Genomic DNA, 22,636 nt, shown 5'->3' with positions numbered 1-22,636 from the left:
ATGCACAGCTGCCCGTATCATTTAATCGTATGCGAAATGATTGACAGTTAATTAAAAAAGATTAAGTAAAAAGTTGATCATGATGTTCTGAGGTACATAGCGACGATTCCAAAACGAGCACGGTATCATACTACTCAGCACTTTCTGCGTTTTTTTTTTCTCATTTTACATTTTTACTATATAATTGTTAAGTGTTAAAAATAGTTTTTTTAAAAATGTGACACTAACAACACAATGTATAAAATAACCGATACAGATATTTTTCAACTGTGTGATAAAAATCGCTAGTGCCAGAGTCGTCGGTAATGGTTACGAATTTAAACAACTGGTTCAAACTTGTTTCAAATCTGCATCTTGACGTGATAATTGCGTTGTCGCCGAAAAACAACACTATATTTTGTACGTGAGAAATGCTAGCTAGCTAATACATTATAGGACCTCCTACTTTGGTTTCTACAGGCCAATCCTTGTCAGCACAATGCATATGTTGGGGGAAGGCACTGGGGTAGAGATTGGGAATTATCTTCTAGACTGGGGAGTAGCGAGGTCTCCGGGTCCAAGGTACAAATAAGGTAGGAGATATTTGATGTTTTAAAAAGCACGTTTCGATTTGTTATATTTTGTGGAGAGTTACGATTCTAATGAAACAGAAACCATTTTTATATTTTACCGTCCCATGCAGTTTCGCTGTATCTGAGCGACCATTACAGCTACACAAAGACATACCAACAAAGGCAACCGGTCTTAATACAATGAGAACACGGCAATGGTTTATAAAAAAAGGGGGTTTTCTAAATCGTTATTTGCAAACATGTTTTGCGCGGCATGTTAGCCGTTTAACGTTACGTCTGGGTTAGGACTTGCAAAGTTAAAATCGCACAAGTGAAATACCATTTCATTTTCGTTAGCGTTAATCCAGTTGTTTTGAAAGGGTTCAAAAAGACAATAAGGGGCACTGACAAGATTAATAAAAGAATCGCATGCTATACAGTACCATAATTTGATCATGTCATCGCACCAATAAATCAAACGCTAAATATCTGCATCCATGGTACCGGATTGTTTATTATATCACGTGTTTATTTCATTACTTTCATTAGATTTTGTGCGCTCATTGTTTTGTTTTGTTGTCACCGGTTAAACCTGTAAAACTGAAAGCCACTTTTTTAAGCATAGAGCATTCGCGGCAAAATTTACACCGCGAGATTTTCGTGAACTGGGGAGGAGTTGCACACTGACGCAAGAGAGAGGCTGTAGTTGTGAGGAAGTCCAACATGAGCCAGACTCACTAGACTTCAAAATACAAAACATGTATTCAACATTATGCCTTTTTAGATTAAACTCAGAACGTGCATTTCACATGCAACTTTGCATGATATAATTCATATTCAAGAGTACTTCAATTGCTTATATGCATCCTCACCCAGCGTTATATTTTAAATAAGTCTCTAATGAATCTCTGTTCCACAAAAATATGTATGTGAGCAAAGTTTACTTATAACTAATTTAGTCTCATTCCTTAAATGTAATCATACAGCTTACTACAAACACTTTTTATCATTTCAAATGTGCAATGTCGCCTTTGGTTATGATCATTGCTTCTAATTGCCGTATCACATGCATTATTATTTTGTTTTTAAAAGCATAAGATGGCTACGAATGTTAGTCTGGACCCCAATAACCCTGATGACAAGTGCAGTCGCTATGAAGTTTTGTGCTGGATAAACGAAACATTACAGACTAATTTTACCCAAGTGGAGCAATGTCGTTCAGGTACTGTTTACATTTTATTTTGTTAATATCTACTCATTACCAATAGCTTTAAACTGATTTACATGATTCTTTTTTATTTTTTTAGGTGCGTGTTTTTGCCAGCTTATGGACTTGCTCTTCCCAGGGTCCATCGACATGAGCGAAGTAAAGTTTGAGTCCCAAAAGAGGTCTGATTTTGTACAGAACTACAATCTTCTGCAGACAGCGTTCCGAAAATCAGGCGTAAAAGAGGTCAGATTTACCTTAACCTATGATTTTAGTCCAATTAATCCTCATGCATATAAAATGGTTAATTAAAAATAAAGTTGCTGTTGTTCTACATGCTAGATATTTAAATGTGAATCTTGTATAATTTGTGAAGTAGGTTATTTGTCAAGTTCTTTACAGTGCGTTTCCCCATTTTTATTTCCTCTTTCAGCGAGTGCCTGTGAAGCAGCTTCTCACAGGAAAGTTTAGACCCAATTTCACTTTTCTGAAATGGTTTAAAAAATTTTACATTGCCAACGAGAAGCAAGGGAGAGAGTACAACCCAGTTAAAGCTCGTAATGGTCAGGATATTGTACAGGTGGATGACCCTGTTAGGTCTCCAAAATCCTGGAAAACTCCACGTGAATCTGGTGAGCCTCCATTGTTGTCTGTTCAGTTTTTACTTTTTATTATTATTTCCTCCTTTTTTTATGTGGTGAATTTGATTGTTTTATTTGGTTGGTTTTCCCACAATCATGGACATTTTTAAATATGCCTCAATATCTATAAAAACATGAATAGGACTTAGTAATTAGTTAGTATTCCACCACAACACTGATGGAACTTGTTTTTCTGTTTTACACAGGCAGAGTAAGAGAAGAGTCTGACAAAGATATGGAATTGAATGGAAAGAAGCAACCTGTGACTTACGATCCTAAATGGCAAAGAACCTTCAAATGGATCAGAGCCAGTAATATGGGAGATAACTGCGCTTACTGCACTTTGTGTGACCACAACATTGCCCTGCACGCAGGTTTTTTCGATGTGAAGCAACACCAGCAGTCTCAGAAGCATATGAAGCGTGAGAATGGCGGGTTCAATTCATCTGGTAGAAAGCAAATTGAAAACACTATTTCCTGTAGTGAAACCATGCTTCTTTTCATTCAAAACCAGTGCCTCTCCAGTTTACCCTCAAGGATCAATAAGGTCTCCCAACGTACTGCCAACTACATTCTTGGCCTAAATTATCCAAATGATATTGTTTCAGCTTGTAAGATGAATCCATACTGTATCTACATATACGGGCAGGTGCCACTTGATGCAGAAAGCAGAGAAAGGACCTCCTGTCATGTGGTGCTTGTAGGCTTTTTTGAAGAAAAGCAGGCAAAGTATTGCATTCGTCTCCTAGACGTCTTTCAAGCTCAAGATAGTAGCTCTGTACCTGAATGTTTACTCGGTGTCCTGCAAAAGTTTGAGCTTCCTGCTGGCAACATGGTAGCTTTCTACGTGAATGACCAGGAGCAGACCTCAGGAAGTGTTGTGTCAAAGATTCAGGAGCTCAACCCACAGGTGATTGATCTTGGTGGACTTTACAACGTACCTGACTCTGCCTGCAGTGCTGGCCTACAGGCTCACTCCAGTCAGGTTCAGGAACTCATTGCCAACATCTATGAACACTTCTCAACTTGTTCCACCAGCAACGACAACCTCAAGATGCTCTTTGCAGGCATTGATGGAATAAAAGACACCAGCGTTCCTCTCTCACACAGCTGTGAGGAGTTTTGTGTCCTCGTTCAAAGGATGCTTGGAATGTGGAGTGATTTGGTATCATACTTCTCTTCCTGCGATGAAAGTAATGATAAAGCCAAGCAAATTTGTTCACAGTTGGAGAATCCTAAAATTAGGATCACCTTGATGTTTCTGGATCATGCTCTTGGACCACTCCGTGCCTTCGAGCAGCACCTGCAACAGAGCAAAGGCTCTGTTCGCGCTGATCTTGTCCAGATCCTTCGAGAAGCAAGTGGACTCCTGCGTTCGTACGCCTCCAGCTTTCTTTGCCCTCAAGCAGTTATACGCTACCTGAAAGAACGAGACTCTGCCATCCTGGAGGACTCAACACTGTGCCTTCCTGCTACTGAACTGAGTCTGGGTGGTGTGGTAGAAGACTTCATCTCCACCAGAGAAGATGAATTCGCAGATTCTCTGAACGCATTTCATGATGAGTGTTTAGCTTTCTACAGAACTCTTACAACCTCCATTGCCGACAGTCTACCTCTGAGCGATAGTGTCCTAAGAGGCATTTCACAGCTTCTCAGCCCAGCAGGAAGATTAAAGGTCACAGGAAAGAGTATAGTTGACCTTGCTGTACAATTTGGCATCTGCTCCAAACCTGAAGATTCTGCTAAGCTCACAGATGAGTTCCTGGAGTACCAGCTTGTAGAGGATGAAGAAGACTCATATTCAACTCTTACTCTAGAGCGATACTGGTGTAATGTGCTCAAGACTTTTCCACCGGAATCCAATTTCAAGAGACTTGTCCTCTGTTTTTTGGTGCTGCCCTGTCCATCTCTTGAAGCAGAAAAGATCTTTGCTCAGGTATAAAGTAAAAGCGATGTATCTGTCTACTACCTTTTTCTTCAACGTGGAAGTAAACCTATGGGTAAGACTTCCGGTTAATTGTCCACTATAGGGAAATGACGACAAGAATAACAACATGCGTTAAGCAGTAAAATTGTTTGCACTACAAACCAGTGTGTTTTTAGTAAAAATAATAAATAAAAATAACATAGTAAGACTGGACACGGATGAGACCGGAAGCCTCACCCATAAAATTAACAAAAAAAAGGTGGATCTATCTATTCTTTAATTGAACTATCTGTCTATTTATCTATATCCCAATTAATCTTGTCATATGTTTGAAATTGATTTATTTGCTCACAGGCTGTGGAAAATGGTGATGCTGCTCATTGGGATGATAGTTCAAGTGAAAGTGACACAGATATGACAAAAGAGCTGGATTCCAATGATGACTCTTCTTTAGAGCACAATGAAGGGAAGAATTCACCTATCAGAAATGGGAGAATGAAAAAAAACAGAGGCAGCACATCAGGTAAGTTATCCTAAAGACCTTCATTTAAAGCAAGCAAGAAAATTTGCACCGTCACATTGACGACTGACATATATCCTCAGTCTCCAACAATAGTTGGCAAGCCTGAAAAGACTCTCTAATAAATATGTAACTTCAGAAATTTAGACTGCACAGGGTTTTTATTAGACCATCTAAATGCCAAATTTGGGCTTTCAAGCTAAGGGCTGCTTTGATGAGCACTTGAAGAAAGGAACTAAAAGCTTTGACTAGTCATTGGGCTTTGTGAGGTTCATGACATTGAGTCTGAAAGATATTCAAAGTTGCATTACTAAGGAAAAAGTTTGGATGCTATCATGTCAGAGCAGGCTGACAATGGCTTTCTCGTTTTTCATTGTGAGAAGCAGCTCATTGGTTACTGCCAAGACTTTGAGAGGCTCTAATATTTTCAAAATTTCTGGGTGTGTTGATAATTTGATGTATTGGTTAATGCAAAGAGGCTAGGTGGGTGGTTCTTGGCTTAATGCCGACAGCCAGATGTCTAGCTCTGCAAGACTAATATCTGGATTTAAATGTACGAAGATGTAAAAACATCTTTTGGCTTGCAAGTTATTAACACAGTAGCTGAAGAGTTCTCATGTCATGGATTAACTTGCTTTTATATATTTTACATAGTAAGAACAATAAAATAATCAAAGTGTAATTGTATTAATTTAAAATTAAAAGTTCTATCCAGTCAGATCCAGCAGAGGCTGGTTAGATTGATGGAAACAATGTGTTGTTTTCCAGAGATGGTTCAGCACTCAGACACAGTGAAGCCATGTGTGGTGCGACTGGAGAAGATCACCAGTCAGAGAGGTGTGAATGAAATGCTGAAAAACAGTTTAAGAGGTTCTAGAGCAGCTACAGAATAACGCCTTACAATCTCAATTGCTTCTGGGGGCAAACATCTGTTGGTCTGAACTTTCTTTCTTTGCTTCCACCCTAAATGATCAAGAAAATTGATCCATTGCATTGAAATTGCAAATTTAAATGCTCTGTCTGTGCTCAGAGTAAAGTTAATTGCTGCTCTTTGTTTATACACTTTTAATATATATATATATATATATATACACATACATGCATTTAAACCTGTTAAATTTAACTATTAAAACAATGTTATTTATGTATACACTACAGAAATGGACTTGAGGAAACATGGAGCCGATGATGATGATATTGGTGGCACGTTAAACGAGGTAATAATAGCTGAAATGTTTTCAGATTTGTTAACCAGTTTATTCCTTATAAACTTATTTTATTAAGTTTATTCCTGAGTGTCACTGTATCTGGAGTCAGTAAGATTGAAAATGTTAAATCTTTTTAATAGAAGTTATGCCGAGCAAGGCTGCAGTGTATTTAATCGTAAATACAAGAAAAACAGTAATATTGTGAAATTTTCTTACAATTTAGAATAACTACTTGCTATTGTTGTAACTCTATATAAAATGTAACATTCCTTTTATGGCAAAATTGAATTTTCAGTAGGCTTTACTCTTACTCTTCAGTGTCACATGATATTCCAGAAATCATTCTGATTTGCTAATTTGGTGCTTAAGAAATCTTTCTTATTATTATCATTGAAAATGGTAAAGGATTCTTTGATAGAAACCTAAAAATGACCTAATTTATACACAATGCAGAATCTGCAAAATGTTAAATTATTTTGCCAAAATAAAAGGGATCATACAAACTATATGTAAAGATGTTTACCACAAGAGAAAATAATAGTTGGATAAATAAAAATGACCCTGTTCAAAAGTTTACATACACTTTATGCTTAATACTGTTGTTACCTGAATGATCCACGGCTCTGTGTTCTTTTTATTTTTTTATTTAGTGATGGTTTGTTCTAAACAGTCCCTTGTTTGTTCTAAACCGTTAAACTGCCTGCTGATTTTCAGAAAAATCCTTCAGGTCCCACAAATTCTTTGGTTTTTCAGCATTTTTGTGTATTTGAACCTTTTCCAACAATGACCCTTCTGTAATAGCTGCATGAGTCCCTCGGTTGTCCTCAGTGTAAAAAGATAGATCTTAAAACACAGTCATTGTTGGAAAGGGTTCAAATACACAAAAATGCTAAAAAACCAAAGAATTTGTTGGACCTGAAGGATTTTCCTGAAAAACAGCAGGCAGTTTAACTGTTCAGGATGAACACTAGACACTAAACAAAAACAAAAAAAACACAGCTGTCGATTTCTCAGGTAACAACACAGTATTAAGAATCAAGTGTATGTAAACTCTTGAACGGGGTCATTTATATAAATTCGGCTATTATTTTGTCTTGTGGGCTATTTGTGAACTTCTATGTCAAATATGTTTTTCAGGTCAATACTCAATAAAATAATGCATGCTTTTATGATCCCTCTTATTTTGGTAAAATAACTGACGTTTTGCAGATTCTGCAAGGTGTATAAAAACTTTTGACTTCAACTATCAGTCTATTAGTAATTATAGTCTTATGGTCAGGCTTTTGGGAGTGAATATTTTTACTAAATACTAGTTCACATTGTATTGAGATGGTGAAACAAACTAAGCTGATTAGATCAACTAGTTATCACCCAGGGAAAAAAGTCACTGGCGCACACACAACCAACCATATCATCAGACTAACCTCTCTTGGTTTAACATCTTCCTTTCCTTTTCTACATATCTGCACTTTGGCACTTTGATACTGATTATTTCACTGTGGGTGTCATGTGACCTGAGTGACAGCGTACATGTGTGTAATTTGTGTGCATATGTATGGGTCTATAGGGCTCCACTAGGGGAATATACGGTTGGGAGAGCAGCTTACGGCAGAAACCACAGGAACGTACAATCTTTCAGGCTGGTACAGGCACCTGGAGCAAACCAGTGAACCCAGAAAAGAACAGCAAACCAGAGGTGGTATGTACCTGCCCAGGTCAAGATTCAGTCCTCTGTCTGGTTTATCGCAGGTGTAGTGGGTTCTCCTTAGTTTTGTCCCATTCACGCTCTCTGGATTACATTGAGCTGTGATGGATGCCGCTTTATGAATGTGTGCATGAGTCCTGTGGTTTCCTTTCCGGATGGTAGATTAGTCTTTGGAGTCTTCATCTTATGTTCCTCCTGTAGCTCTGTGTCTGTTTTACCTATGTAATTGCATTGCTAACAATCATAACATCTACTTCTCCATGGAGTGTTTTTTTTTTTCTTTTTTTTTCATAATGCTGCTTTGGAGCAACATCTGTTGTAAAAAGTGTTTTACAAATAAATTAAACTTTATTTTGTGCTGTGTCATGCATGCTGTACTAATACACTAACATAAATACTTGTGTATACAAAATATATATCTTTTCATGGTATCGTTTACAAATGATGAGGAATTTAAAAAAGATAATCACTTTAAGCTTCAAGACTTTCTCAGTACAGTTACCATTGTGAAAGCTATCAAAAACAAATCAGCAGTGGACTTCATTAAAACTGGGTGTTATGTGTATGTTCTATCCACATGAAATGTTTGCCGTCTAATTTAAAGCTACTCGCTTTAGATTAAGTAGTTTTCCTTTGATAAAATCTTGGTTTCTCACTAATAATGTATCTGATCTACTCATTTAAGGTTAAGAACAATGCTCGTTCATCTGGATCGAATTCAACACAGAGCCCCAGATCTGGAAAGAGAGAACAAGCGTACAATGTAAGTCTTACAGATTTAAAAAAAAAAAAAAAAAAAATTGGGGTGAATATTATTAATATTTTACATTTTAGTAACTATTTTGGTTTACATTTGATTGCTCTGACATTTGAAAATATTTTTTTTGCTCGTACAGGCACTTGATGGAATCAGATATCTATCTTATGAATGTAGCATGTATTATTGACTGTCTGTTTTACTCGATTCAGGATGGAAAAGGTTATGCCATTGGGGAGCTTGTGTGGGGAAAAGTAAAGGGATTCTCTTGGTGGCCTGGACTGGTGGTGGCGTGGAAGGGCAGAATGCTTCCTGTGTCTATGAGGCGCGTGGAGTGGTTTGGAGATGGCATGTTTTCAGAGGTTAGGAATGTTTACCTGCTTGTTTTTCTCCTGATCCTCATTTGAGAGATTTTTACATCAAAGCACATTTCTCTTGTTGATCCTAGATACATACAGAGGGACTGCTGCCCTTCGCTACATTTGCAAAGTGCTTTTGTAGTAAATCCTATGAAGGTCTGCCTACCTACAAGAATGCCATCTATCAAATCCTAGAGGTACAGTGGAATCATTTTTAGGTTTGGGAATCAAGAACCAGTTCTCATTTTGTTCATAATTTAATATTGCATTATATTGTTGTGTCCTTGTGTAGTTGGCAGCGGAGCGCTGTGGCAAGACTTTCCCCCCTTCTGAGAAGAAAGGGGAAGAGGTGAAGGCCATGCTTGATTGGGCATTTGGAGGCTTCCAGCCAATGGGTCCTGATGGCTTTTTGCCTCATGCGGGTATGTGTATAAAAAAAACTACAAAATATCTGTAATTAAAAAAACAGTTGGTGATTAACTGAAGTAAAAGCACTTTAATAAGCTAAATTGCAAGACCTGAATTGATTAACAAGAGTGCCCTCTACATTTCCATTTCACAGACAGCTCTACCAGTAATAAAACAGAGTCAGATTCCTCTGTGTCTGATTATCAGCCCCCAGCCAAGAGAAAGTATGTCTTCAAAAACAGACAGTCTGGACAGTCAGTTCAGAATTACACCAGAGGTGAGTTAAAATTGGTTTGCGTATAGACCAAACATTTGCCATAAAGACCATGAATCATGTTTAATTAAAACATTGAACTGCAAATTATTTATTTGTGTGTGTGTGTGTGTGTGTGTGTGTGTGTGTGTGTGTGTGTGTGTGTGGATAACTTTGGTAAGAAAACATACTAAAGTTTTGTCTTCCTCTTCCAGAGCAAATGGTCCAGGAGGTAACCACTAAAGGCAGAAAGATTGAAGGTGAGTCACTTTAAAATTGCTTAAAAAAACACCTTACATTTGATCATTTTATTTTTACCAACTTATTTAAACCTTTGAGACATTTGTATTGCTTAGTGAAGAATTTTAAGATAATTATTCAGAATGTCTATTCTCATGCCTCCTTCCCCAGATTTCTGCCTGTCCTGTGGAAATGACAATGTTGAAGTTTTCCATCCTCTTTTTAAGGGAAGCCTTTGTTTTAAGTGCAAGGTATGAATCAATTCTTGTGTCTTAAAATGAAAATAAATCTTAAAATGAATAAGCTACTTACTATTTGCTGACTTTTTTTTTGTATTTGTGTAGGAGAACTTTACAGAGACGCTGTACCGGTATGATGATGATGGCTATCAGTCGTACTGCACTGTCTGCTGTGCTGGACTAGAGGTCATTCTCTGTGGAAATGCCAGCTGCTGCAGGTTTGAACTCAAATTTATGCAAATTTAAACTTTAATGTCATGTTAACCATCATTACAGATTGTTTTCACTCTTTTTAGGTGTTTCTGTAAAGACTGTTTGAATGTGTTGGTGGGACCAGGGACGTTTGAAAAGCTAAAGGAGGTTGACCCATGGAGCTGTTACATTTGCCTGCCCTCTAAGTGCTATGGTTTGCTCAAGCTCAGGCCTGACTGGAGTGTTCGTGTCCAAGAGTATTTTGCCAATAACAGTGCCTTTGAATTTGTGAGTGTTATTCTTACCCTTCTTGTGTTAGATATGCAACTAGTCATAGTCATATTTTGCTATTTGAGTTGCCATTTTTAATATACACTGGTTCATGGTTTGTAGGACTTTATAAACATTTTTGAATAAAGTCCCTTATGTTCGCCAAGACTGCATTTGTTTACAATAAAGACTGCATTTGCTTACAGTAAAAACAATGTTGTGAAACAATATTACATTTTGCCATAGCTATATTTTCATCAGCCAATACTGCAGTGTTCAGTGTCGCATGATCTCATTATAATATGCTTTTTATGAAAATGGTGAAAATCTGAATTTTAATATGAAGAACATGGTTTTTGTCCTTATTTTAGGAGCCACACCGAGTGTATCCATCTATTCCAGCTCATCAGCGTCGTCCAATCCGAGTCCTCTCCCTGTTTGATGGGATTGCAACAGGTTTGCTCACTTGTTTTTCTTTTTTGTTTCCACCAACAAAATTAAAAAGGCTTTGTGATGTCAGGATAGTCTTTAATAATACATTTTTGTTCTGCTAAAGAAAGTAAGTAAGGTATGGAACATGATGAGGGCGAGTAAATTAAGAAAATTAACATTTTTGGCTGAACTATTCATTTAAATCTCTTTGAAACCAAGAAAATACATTATTATTTTTGTCTTTGTTTATCTTAAAGGGATAGTTCACCCAAAAATATGAAAATTCTGTCATTTAATTACATACCCTTGTGTTGTTCCAAACCAGTAAGACATTCGTTCATCTTTGGAACACATTAAATATCTTAATTTGTGTTCTGAAGACAAACAAAGGACTTAAGGGTTTGGAACAACATGATGGTGAGTAATTAATGACAAAATTTAATTTTTGGGGTGTACTATGCCTTCAAAGTTTGTGCAGTAGCAGTAAATTATGTGACCAAAACAAATTTCATAAAATTAAAAAAATTATTTTATATCAATAATACTGTCTCTTTTTTTGCAGGCTATCTTGTCTTAAAAGACCTGGGCTTTAAGGTGGAGCGCTACATTGCCTCTGAGATCTGTGAAGACTCCATTGCTGTTGGGATGATCAAACATGAGGGTCAGATTGAATATGTGAAAGATGTGCGCACCATCACAAGGAAACATGTATGTATAGAGCATTATTGCAAGAAATATTTATTTATAGAATATCATTGTTCACAGACATTCTTTAAGTAGTATAAGGATTTTAGCAGTTAACCAGAATTAATAGCTAAACATCACTATTTTAAATGCACTCTTCCTCACACCTATAAGAACAAGAGGAAGTAACTGTGGAAAGAATTTTATTTAAAATGTTTTGTCTCGCACCATTTTGTAGCTGGCCGAGTGGGGGCCATTTGACCTCCTGATTGGTGGAAGCCCCTGTAATGACCTGTCCATGGTGAATCCAGCCAGAAAAGGTCTTTTTGGTAAGATATTTATATTCATCTTTTTTTATGCTATTAATTGTGAAGATTTAGCTCAATCTAAGCATGGTTTTTAATATAAGAAATTATTTATATAACTCTATTTCAATTTCTTATCTCCTTTCAGAAGGCACAGGTCGACTGTTCTTTGAATATTACCGCATGTTAACCATGATGAGGCCAAGAGATGATGACGATCGCCCCTTTTTCTGGCTCTTTGAGAATGTAGTAGCAATGAGTGCCCACGACAAGGCTGATATCTGTCGTTTCCTGGAGGTAAAAAATACTTCTTCTTTTTTTCCTTCCGCTAGGCTAGATGTGCGGTCACATTAGCGGAAATTTGGCAATATTAAAGTCCCCATGAAATCAAAAATGAAGTTTTTTGGCTTTTAGTATAAATATGTTAACCTTATGGTTATCGATTGTCACTTGTATACAGAATTTGTATTCTCTGTACAGTGAATGGCAAGTAGTGCACTGTATAGGGGATAGGCAATGAGACCGTTTAAATATGCATTCCATTGAGGCAAATGAAGACGATAGCACAGAGCAAATCATATGCATGAGTCTGGGCAGACCACAAAACGTATTGGACACATTTGAATTCTACACAAAATGCTATTTTATATATGGATAATAGGGCTGTGCCAATAATCGAATGTGTTTAATCGTAAATCTCAAACACATGCTCATTCATAAAGCGGCATTTACTACACAGAGCCATAGTTAACTGACAAGCTGTGCAATATATTGCGTAGCTTGTGTAGTAAATGCCGCTCTATGAATGAGCACGTCAGTGAGATTTACGACTAATCATAGAACCGGCATTACTGAAGAGATGTGCATGATAATTGTATCCAATTATTGACACAGCCTTAATAGATAATACAATATGGATGAGATTGTGGCGGTCAATTGCGGCTTTACCAAGCTTAACGACTCTGGCCCAAGCTGTGATATAAACTAAATGCTACTGGCTATTTAAAAAATGTCCCACCCTGTCTTCCTGTTTCAGTTGAAATTATTTCAACACATAGAATAATGCTGCGTGTTTCAAAGCATTTCAGTGGCCCTTTAATGATTTATGAAGCACATCTCACACAGAACAGAAGTCATTTTCAAACCAAGCAGCATCCTGTTTGAACTTGATGCACAAGATATTCCAGATTATGTGGATTCCTGTTAAAATGGCTGGATTTCACCTGTCAAAAATGGCCAAACAACGCTAAATGCGAACGCACCTTTATACATGCTGTTTAAGAGAGGTTGTTTCCATTTTACTCACATGAGCATGCTGCTGTTGTTGTTGTTGTTGTTGTTATTGTTATTGTTATTGTTATTGTTGAAGATGCTTATGAATTATCAAGCATTTATCTGTTTCCAGTGTAATCCTGTGATGATTGATGCTGTGAAAGTAAGCCCAGCCCACAGGGCCCGCTACTTCTGGGGAAATTTACCTGGAATGAACCGGTATAAATGCAGGCGCACACACAAACACTCACTCACATAAAGTAAACATAAAGTGTAGGTTAGGAAATATATGCATATTCAGTATTAGATGGATGTATTTACAGATAAATGTGACTGACTGAAACTTGAATTTGCATTTGTAGACCACTTGCTACTTCACTTGCTGATAAAGCAGATCTGCAGGACTGCCTGGAGGTTGGACGAACTGCAATGGTAAACAGGTTTATTTTACCTTCTGACTGAAAAGTTGATATTTTGTGCATGAAATTAAATTTTCATTTGTAGTTTCTAGGGCACTCACGATTACTCGATTCAATTTGAGAACTTGATTTAAAAAAAAATCCTTGAGTAACCGGCAAAATGTAATTATTTGCTCTACACGAACTTATTTACATATGTGGAGCGCCTCAAACTCCTCCTCTGCATATTGTGAGTTTGGGTTTATTATAACGTTCATCTGTAAACACAACGTCTGCCATTTTATTTTACGCAAACAGGAGAATACATCTAGCCTGGAAAAAATCCAGACCCTAATCTATTAAGATTAAGGGTTTGGCATCGAGCAATGAAAAGGGCCTAACTCGAGGGGCGGCACCAAGCATGCATTTGAAACTCTCACTGCACGCAATTGGATAACGCCACAACCAATCACAACAATACACCCCATACGCTTAGCTACCAGCGGAGCTAACTGATAGATTAAACTCTTGCCGTATCAGTCAACAAAACAGCAAAAACCCTTCTTGCAAAGGAACGATTCGAGCGCGGTTTTCTGTTCCTCTTTTATAAGAAAGGCCAAGTCTAACTCGATCATTGTAGCGGCCAAAGCCGTTTCAAACAACTGATGTTCATCTGTAGCCATCTTTCAATGTTTACTAAATGATTCCGGATGTCGCAGCGCTGTCGTCATCAGCTTAGCTCGCCTCTGGCCCGCCTACATCAGTTACACCGATTTGATTGGTTCCCAGAAATGCTTACGTAATGCAGTAACGTGCATCATTGCTCGATGCCAGAGTGTCTTGCAGAGACAATTCAAATCGTGCTCTTGCGAGACCTCTGGATTTCCAGGGTAGAATACATTAATACCTTTCTTAATATGCTAACTGTTCTCCGTGATTTCAAAATAAAAGTTTAAACCCTGAGTTCTGAGTGACCACATCTCTACATTTAAGAAATTATAGTGGCTGTACCATTTCCTAAATATTAAAGATTAAGTGGACATTTGAATTAAATGTTGTTTAGTCAATATTAATCAAGGATTTGATCACACCGTAATATGTAAAAACGATTGTCAGGCAGTTGGCGCCCTCTGCGTTTTTAATACTGTACGTTAACGCTATTGTTTACATGTATGTTAACGGTTTTGTTAAAACCATACGATTTCTTGCTTTATTTGATACTTTATTTGAACTAATTATTATTAACTCATTGCTATTAAATATGCATTTTAAGTGATTTTAAAGGCTGTTCACTTGGGTCTACACAAATTAATTATAATTATCCGATTACTTGATTAATCAGCAAAATAATCGACTGATTACTTGATCACCAAAAAAAATCGTTAGTGACAGTCCTAGTTATAGTTTACATTAGTCCTAGGTAGGGCTGCACGATTAATCGTTTTTAAACCGAAATCGCGATTTGAAAGGGTGCGATTTTCAAATCGCAAGAGCTGCGATTATTTCGATTTATTATCAAATGTGGTAACAAGCATATAAGTCGTTTTTGACAGGTCATTTCAAGTGCATATTACGTCTTCATGCTTATATTACGTTTGATGCAGAGTTTAACCAATAGGGGGCATTTTAACACTGCATGTAGAGACGGGACGTATTTTTCAGTCCCGCCTCCGCAGAAATATGTTTATCTCGGTCCGTTCCTACCTCGACATTCATGTTTTGTCCCGCTCCTGCCCGCATAAAAGTAACCTATATAGTTTTTTTTCAGTACATCAATTGAATTTACATGAAACAGTTTTGTAACATCTCGTAAGTTTCACAAAACCCCAGCATAAACGTCCCCGATAAAATATTTGTTATATAGGCTAAGCATCAACATTCACAAACCACTGTTATTCTTAACAGAATTAAGAGCAATCATGAGCTACTGTGTGTCTCCAGAGCAAGCAGACAAAGCTAAAGTTGACATCTCAGTTCATTTGCGATCTCATAAAGCTCTAACACAATGAATATTATGCACAATGAATCTTTCACAATGTCTACACTTCGTGTGTTTTAATTCGCGAGCACGCAATATTCAGCACTGTGCAAGAATGTTTGAGCAGTGAGTGGATTCTAACTTAAACACCTGACTGCCTATCCTTGTGCTTACTGATAATAGCTGTAAGTTGTATACTAGTTGTTCTTGCTGCTTTTGTGCAATAGATGAATAACAATATTTTGCTTTTTAGATATTTCTATTTTGCGGGGATCCCGCGAATCATTTTATTTTCCCGCGTCCCGAACAGCCGCACTCGCCCATCAAGTTTTGTCCCGCGCCGCAGTCGGTTGCCTCGGGTCCCGCTATATACTCCCGTAGGAGTGCAGGTCTCTACTGCATGTACTGAGCAAATAACGTTAACGCCATTTGGAAAAGATGAGCGGGAGCAGCGGCTCAACTTCCCAACAAAGTGTCTCTTAATGTAGGTTATCATCAGTGTTTTACTGATGTAAAATTGTTTACAGTGTGTTTGGATTCCTAAAAGTTTAAGATTTTAATAATATTTTATTATATAATTTTAATTGTTAATTTAATTTTATTTAAGATGCTGTAGTTATTTTCTTAATTTGTCATGATAACTGACAACTTTATTTTAAAAAAGGCAACAATGTTTAAGAGGTTTTAAATAAACAGTAGAACAGTGTAGCATACTTTGATTATGCTTGGTCTTTCTTTGGTTCTGTTAAAACCACCATATCAAACCTGTAGCTCTTTTATGAAATAGTAAATCGCATTTTAAATCGCAAATCGCAATTTTGATCAGAAAAATCGCAATTAGATTTTTTCTCCAAATCGTGCAGCCCTAGTCCTAGGAAGTGTACACATAGTACTAGGAATCTAGGCTTAATAAAGTTAGATGGTTAGATTTAATTCAACAATTTTTAATTTTTTAATCTATCATCAGTTCAACAAAGTTCGCACTATCACCACCAAGTCCAACTCCATCAAACAAGGAAAGATGGGGCCTCTGCCAGTCACCATGAATGGAAAAGAAGACTATCTTTGGTGCACTGAAATGGAGAGGTCAGATATATTTATATTAACTAAATTTTTGCTTCTCTGTTTTGCATGAAAACAGCATAAATGTGGCTCTTAAAAATATGTCTGACATTTTATCATTTACTTTTTTCTGCATTTAGAATATTTGGGTTTCCAAAGCATTACACAGATGTGAATAATATGGGGCGGGGACAGCGGCAGAAGGTGCTTGGGCGGTCCTGGAGCGTTCCCGTGATCCGACACCTCTTTGCCCCTCTGAAGGATTACTTTGCTTGCGAGTAAAGCCACCGTCTGGTCCAGGCAGCGCTGGCACTGGAGGTCCAAATCGAGTCTCTCAGATAAATGAATTAGATTTTTTTTTTTTTTTTCCTGCAGATTCCGACCTCACAGAATATAGTCAAATTTTACTGTTGCATTTGTTTTAAACATTCAGAAAGCATGTTATCCTGATGATTTATCCTTTGAATGCACAGACACTTTTAAATTGGATTTTAAACATCTTAAGTACTGTTGTTTTTGACTTGTGTGCTTTTAAAGTGATTTTAATGCTGGAGCGAGCCACACGATACTCCACCCACTACCTCAGTGCTATTCTGTGATTGGTTCATTGTCTGGAGGAATGCTGCATTATGCCTATTTATAATGTAATAAGTTAATATTAGTTTGGTTTAGTTTACCAGTTTTAACCTCATGACAGCTTTAATCACATTTTTGTAATTTTTTAGAAATTGCATTTCAGAATTTTGAAAATGTTGATTGGTAATGTTGTCATTCCACGGTGCTGTTTTATAATACAGGATGTTTGGCCATCATGACAACTCTACTAAGTCAACATTTAAATGTCTTCCTGTTTAGGAGCATCTATTTAATTGAAATGAATGTCAATATACACCGTAGATGACTTGGGTTTTAATTAAACTGTGTTTTGTTTATAGGAATACATGCGATCTTTTAGTACTCCATGTGTTTAGAAGCACAAATGTTGTCTGTGCCATGGTAATCTTTTTTTAATAATCATTTTTAATAAATTTACAGAGCAACATTGCAGTTTTAAGACTTTTTGCCATTTTTACAACAGACAGGTCTTCAACCCATAGGTTTCCTTATTTTGTTTTCCATTTTGCCCCATTTGTTACCTGTACGCACTTCCGATTTGAAACTTTTGGTTGTAACTGTGGTCACTGCAGCATTCATTTGCGTTTTTGGTAAGGATTTAGCATACCACAAAAAGGCTTCAATGTGATTAAGGGCTTAAACTCTGAATAAGTGCCTACAAAATGATAGGCTATTTTTTATGTAGAAGACGTTGAGGCGTGACTTCAGATTACTTTAAGGGAATAATTTGGGCTACTTTGCATTTATGTAGTGCAAGTGTCTAAATCATATCTTGGCTTCGAAATGTCTGTGAATACATTTAGTTATTCATTGTGGTCCACTGTCAGTGTGAAATTAGATGCTTAAGAATGTGTATACATACTATGTGTTTTCATTGTAGTTGTTTAGCATGTGTGTTTTAAACATTATGTCGATCATGGTGATTTGTGGTTCTGACTTTGTCACAGGTCAAAGCTAGGGTGACCATACATCTTTTTTTTTTTCACCTGACATTTTCTGGCTGTGATTTCTAATTTGCTTAAATTGTCTGGGTTTTTGAAAAAGAGGATATACGGTCACCCTAGTCAAAGCTGATCTTCAGCTTTTGGTAGTTTCTAAAACATGGTATCAACTGACTCAAACTAAACACATTTTAGTGAGGCATGGGCCAGCTTGAGATGTATGTGTGCTTTGAAAGATCAGTAACTTTGATGCTTTTGGATGTCTAAGTCTTGTAGTGAAGCTTTAGAAATTCCCAGTATGAACTGTGTTGGTGCTGTTTTACATGTAATTGTGAAATAATGGTTCATGTGTATTTTAGAGGTGCAGTTTTGTGTCATAAGGAATAACTCCCTCAGGTCTTTTCAACACCAGCAGGCCTCATAGGACCGTGATCTTTATTGTCACACTTGATTATTTTTATTCAATTCTTTGTGAACAAAATACGCTATATATTTGTATCCTTGAAATTACCCTTAATACCTCTTTTTTTTTCAGTTGGATGGGTTATTCAAAACCCTGATATCTTTTGGTGCTAAATGAAATGCTAATTATGTATGTAGATCTTGTATGTTTTTCCTGAACTGATTGACAAGACTGGTTTTGTTGTAATATCTTTTGATATTTGATATAGTCTGCTTACTTAGCTTTAATATTCCATCCTTGTACTAACATCAGTGATGAAAATAAATTGCACCAACCTTTTTTCCCCTCTGACTTTTTTTTTTTTTCAATTAATGTTAATTTAAGTGTTTTATTAATTCCCAAAAGTAAACATTAAGTCCTTTAGACTAATGTGTCAGATTTCTGCTCACTGTAACTTAATATTTTCATGTTAGAATGCTGGTTTAGTAATGTGTGAAGAAGTGAGAGATAAATTACTCAATACTTTAAAATTGAGTTTAACAAAAAATAATATTTTATCCACCTTTTTCCTCTTATAAGAACAGGTGCAGCCATTTGTACATTTTATGGGTCTGGCTTCTGGTGTCATCCGTGTCTAGCTACTTTTAGCTGTACAAAACAAATCATTTAATGTATAATTTTAATTATGAGCACACTGGTTTGTAGTGCAAACAATTTTACCGTTTACTACACGTTATCTTATTTCTCTGTAGCGGTTAATGAACCAGATGGCTCACCCATAGGCAGTGTTGCCAAGTCCCCTGTTTTCCAGCGAAATTTGGTTACTTTAACACTGTTGCTGTGGGTTGTTTTTCATGTCTGTGTGTTGAAGCGACCCCAATATATTGATATTTAGCCCCTGTAATGTGAATTTTACCAGGGGAACCCCGCCAAAAAACTTGTATTTTACTCCCCGGAACACGATTTTTAATGGGGACCCAACACAAAAACAATTAGGCAATGGCTTGCCTATGTGTTAAAATTTAACGCTTTACTTGGGTTGTTTTTTATGTCCTCAGGTTGAAGCGGCCCCAATATAGTGATATTTAGCCCCTGGAATGCAAATTTTACTAGGGGAACTGTGCCAAAAATGTGTATTTTACTTTCCAGAACATGATTTTTTTAACAGAGGACTCCCCTCAAAAGTACTTGCCTTAAAAAGTGATTGGGCTAATTTGGGCTAGTTTAAAATAGCAATTTCCTGGGTTTTATTGTGAAAACCCGGGCTTACTTCCCTGTTAAACTGACTAGATATTAATATAAACAACAGTAATAGAAAACAGAAATTAACTAACATTGAAAACCTTTTAAATTGTGATGGTCTAGTATATTTTACACACACACACACACACACACACACACACACACACACATTACTATTGTTTTAGATTAGTAAAAATATACATACATGCAACGATTTGAATTTGCATATTTAATGTTACATATTTAGCAAAACTTGAGAAACTCTTTAAACTTTAGTTTTTGTTTTATGCGTTTAAATGTGACTTTTATTTTGTTCATGATGACTTTTATTTTGACGGATTTAAGTAGTTAGCAAAAATATTTATTTCCTATAACCGAATGATGACTTTTATTTTGACATCTGTGATTAGTTAGTAAGCTTCTGCTGTGGTTTCAAGCTTACAGTCTGTTTTACAGCCTTCTGCAGAAGCGGCACTTTACGAACGACACGCCGGCGAAACTGCAGCCTGCTTTACTCACATCCCATCATAGTTTGGACTTTCAGAACCAAACGTAAGATAAAGTCGTTGATTTGATCTGGGACACGCACAACAGAAACACTTTACTTTACAGAAAAACAATACTTTATTGGTACTCTTGGTCTTTTGAATGATAAATGCCATCTAATGTTGTGATTTAAATGTTTAACAGTTAAAAAGACAACGGTTTAAACTTATGTAAGTAACGTAGAGCATATATGAATACACTGGCGTTAAAGCGGGATGTTAAATCGGAATCCTAAAAAGTTAACAAAAACTTCTTTAAATTACGTTAAATATCCCGTTTTTATCCTGTAAATAATATACTCGATTCAGAGCTTATACAGATAGAAATGATCGGCCACACATTGAAGTGACATTAAGTAGGAAGTAAAGATGATGATGTAGAATGTGCTAAAGGGTGTGAATGTGTGTTTAAGGAAATGAGGCTTTAACTCTCTTTGTTTTTTGTTTTTCCATACCCTTTCTCTCCAGACGCTTTATCGGAAAAGTGTCTTCAGCTTTAAATCATCGGTATTGTCCCAGCCATGGCTGTGAACGTGTTCTCGACATCAGTGACAAGTGAAAACCTCAGCCGCCATGACATGCTCACATGGATAAACGAGTCTTTGCAGATGAGCCATGCCAAGATCGAGCAACTGTGCTCAGGTCAGTGACCAGCTGTCTGGCCCCTTCACTTCACCCAACTTGAGCATCATTAGATTGCTGAGAGTTTTAGATATAAACTTTATGCCTAGTTTGCATTTAGACGATAAAGTCTTTATATAATAATTGCGATAGATTGACTACCGTTTGCATGCTAAGTTTGTCAATATTTGAGTCAGTTTTAAGTGAGGGAATGGACAAAGATAGTACAGTGCAAGGGAAATGAAAGGGTTATATGTTTGTGTTGGGACCTTTTATATTAGTATTGGCTGACTATGTCTTTATTAATGTGTTTTAAGGTGCTGCTTACTGTCAATTCATGGACATGCTGTTCCCGTCATGTCTCCCACTGAAGAAAGTCAAATTCCAGGCCAAACTTGAGCACGAATACATTCATAACTTCAAACTCCTTCAAGGCAGCTTCAAAAAGATGGGAGTTAGCAAAGTAGGTCATCCAGTTTCATTAGCACACTAATCATGTGTCCCATTTTGCTACACAAAATTGATTTATAATGTAAGATACGTGAAGTGTAATGTTTTCATGACGTATCGTCAATCGGCCATATTGGCGGCACTAAACATAAACAAAGCCACAGAACCGAATGAAATTCGCATATTTAGCTGATTATTGCTGCTAAAAGTGGTAAATTGCTGTCATGTTTTGGGTTGTACTAATCGGTCGGACCGGGAAAACATTTGAATTACTATAGACTGCCAAAAGTTACAACATCAAGAAAAGAGTGCAAAAAACTGTCTGAGGATCAAAAGGCGTTTGTGGTTGGCCAAACTGAACCAGGATTTCCATGGCAAGAATCTTGACAACATTCATGCTTGTTCTTATCATTTCCAGTCAGCTAGGTGAAATATTAGGCTAATATCTTAATTGATACTGCTTGTAGAAATCTTTAACACCAATTAACTTTAGTTTGTCAAAATTTTGCGCCCTTTCCTACTTACCAAGTTCTTCTCTATATGATTTAGCAGCTTCCACACGTTTTTTCAGCATAAATTATCAGAACAATGTATTCAGCAGCACATTAACCGTGCAATCCATGCTGTTGTTTACATCTGAGTATCTCCAATATGGCCGCGTATCCGAGTAACTGACCAAACTGTGATGTAATTAAAACCCTCTATTTTGAAACATTTTCCGTCGCTTCCGCAGATTATTCCTGTTGACAAGCTTGTGAAGGGCAAGTTCCAGGATAACTTTGAGTTTGTACAATGGTTTAAGAAGTTCTTCGATGCAAATTATGATGGCAAGGAATATGATCCGGTGGCAGCTCGACAGGGACAAGAATCGGCCACCAATCAGAGTACAGTTGCAGCTACAGCTAACAAGCCAAGGAAACCCACCTCAGGTAAGGAGACAAAACAAACATGAAGTTCTCAATACCTTTTGTAAGATTTATCCCAATGGGAAATAAGCATATTTACTACTAACATATATGAAATATATACAGTCAAGCCCGAAATGATTCTACCCCTGGCAAATTCTGATTTAAAGTTACATTTATTCAACCAACAAGTTTTTTTTTTATTTTTTATTTTTTTGACCTGAAATGACACAGGCTTCTCCCAAAAGATAATAAGACGATGTACAAGAGTTGTGGAAATCATTGTGGAAAAAATATTTCTCAGCT

The 22,636-nt window shown here is 36.8% G+C and overlaps 2 protein-coding genes across 2 annotated transcripts in view; both read left to right on the top strand.

Moving 5' to 3' along the window:
- Positions 1-490: 490 nt before the first annotated feature.
- Positions 491-18,906, top strand: dnmt3ba (DNA (cytosine-5-)-methyltransferase 3 beta, duplicate a). Its single transcript, XM_073818591.1, has 26 exons — positions 491-572; positions 1,644-1,773; positions 1,859-2,004; positions 2,192-2,390; positions 2,606-4,335; positions 4,681-4,849; positions 5,615-5,683; positions 6,005-6,063; positions 7,622-7,753; positions 8,445-8,522; positions 8,729-8,878; positions 8,965-9,072; positions 9,168-9,297; positions 9,438-9,560; positions 9,752-9,796; positions 9,948-10,027; positions 10,121-10,233; positions 10,312-10,495; positions 10,849-10,933; positions 11,472-11,617; positions 11,832-11,922; positions 12,047-12,195; positions 13,304-13,389; positions 13,533-13,602; positions 16,514-16,632; positions 16,749-18,906. Exons 2-26 carry the CDS (start codon positions 1,650-1,652, stop codon positions 16,888-16,890), a joined length of 4,527 nt encoding a protein of 1,508 aa, XP_073674692.1. The 5' UTR covers positions 491-572; positions 1,644-1,649; the 3' UTR covers positions 16,891-18,906.
- A 1,319-nt stretch (positions 18,907-20,225) lies between these two features.
- Positions 20,226-22,636, top strand: part of mapre1a (microtubule-associated protein, RP/EB family, member 1a) — a 4,751-nt gene continuing 2,340 nt past the window's right edge. The window contains exons 1-4 of the mRNA XM_073819186.1: positions 20,226-20,361; positions 20,823-20,996; positions 21,293-21,438; positions 22,159-22,354. Coding sequence (XP_073675287.1) covers positions 20,876-20,996; positions 21,293-21,438; positions 22,159-22,354 — 463 coding nt within the window. The 5' untranslated portion in view covers positions 20,226-20,361; positions 20,823-20,875. The remainder of the gene's footprint in view (positions 20,362-20,822; positions 20,997-21,292; positions 21,439-22,158; positions 22,355-22,636) is intronic.

Source organism: Garra rufa, chromosome 15, assembly GCF_049309525.1.
Source record: "Garra rufa chromosome 15, GarRuf1.0, whole genome shotgun sequence".
Classification (NCBI taxonomy): domain Eukaryota; kingdom Metazoa; phylum Chordata; class Actinopteri; order Cypriniformes; family Cyprinidae; genus Garra; species Garra rufa.
The sequence above is the reverse complement of the archived record's forward strand: the minus strand, read 5'-3'. Positions and strand labels throughout refer to the sequence as shown.

Bases quoted from the DNA above. Each gene is read 5' to 3' on its own strand.
- dnmt3ba (XM_073818591.1), top strand. From the start codon at position 1,650: ATGGCTACGAATGTTAGTCTGGACCCCAATAACCCTGATGACAAGTGC. The intron at 10,028-10,120 runs GTATGAATCAAT...GTATTTGTGTAG, and splicing joins GCCTTTGTTTTAAGTGCAAG to GAGAACTTTACAGAGACGCT. The intron at 11,923-12,046 runs GTAAGATATTTA...ATCTCCTTTCAG, and splicing joins AGCCAGAAAAGGTCTTTTTG to AAGGCACAGGTCGACTGTTC.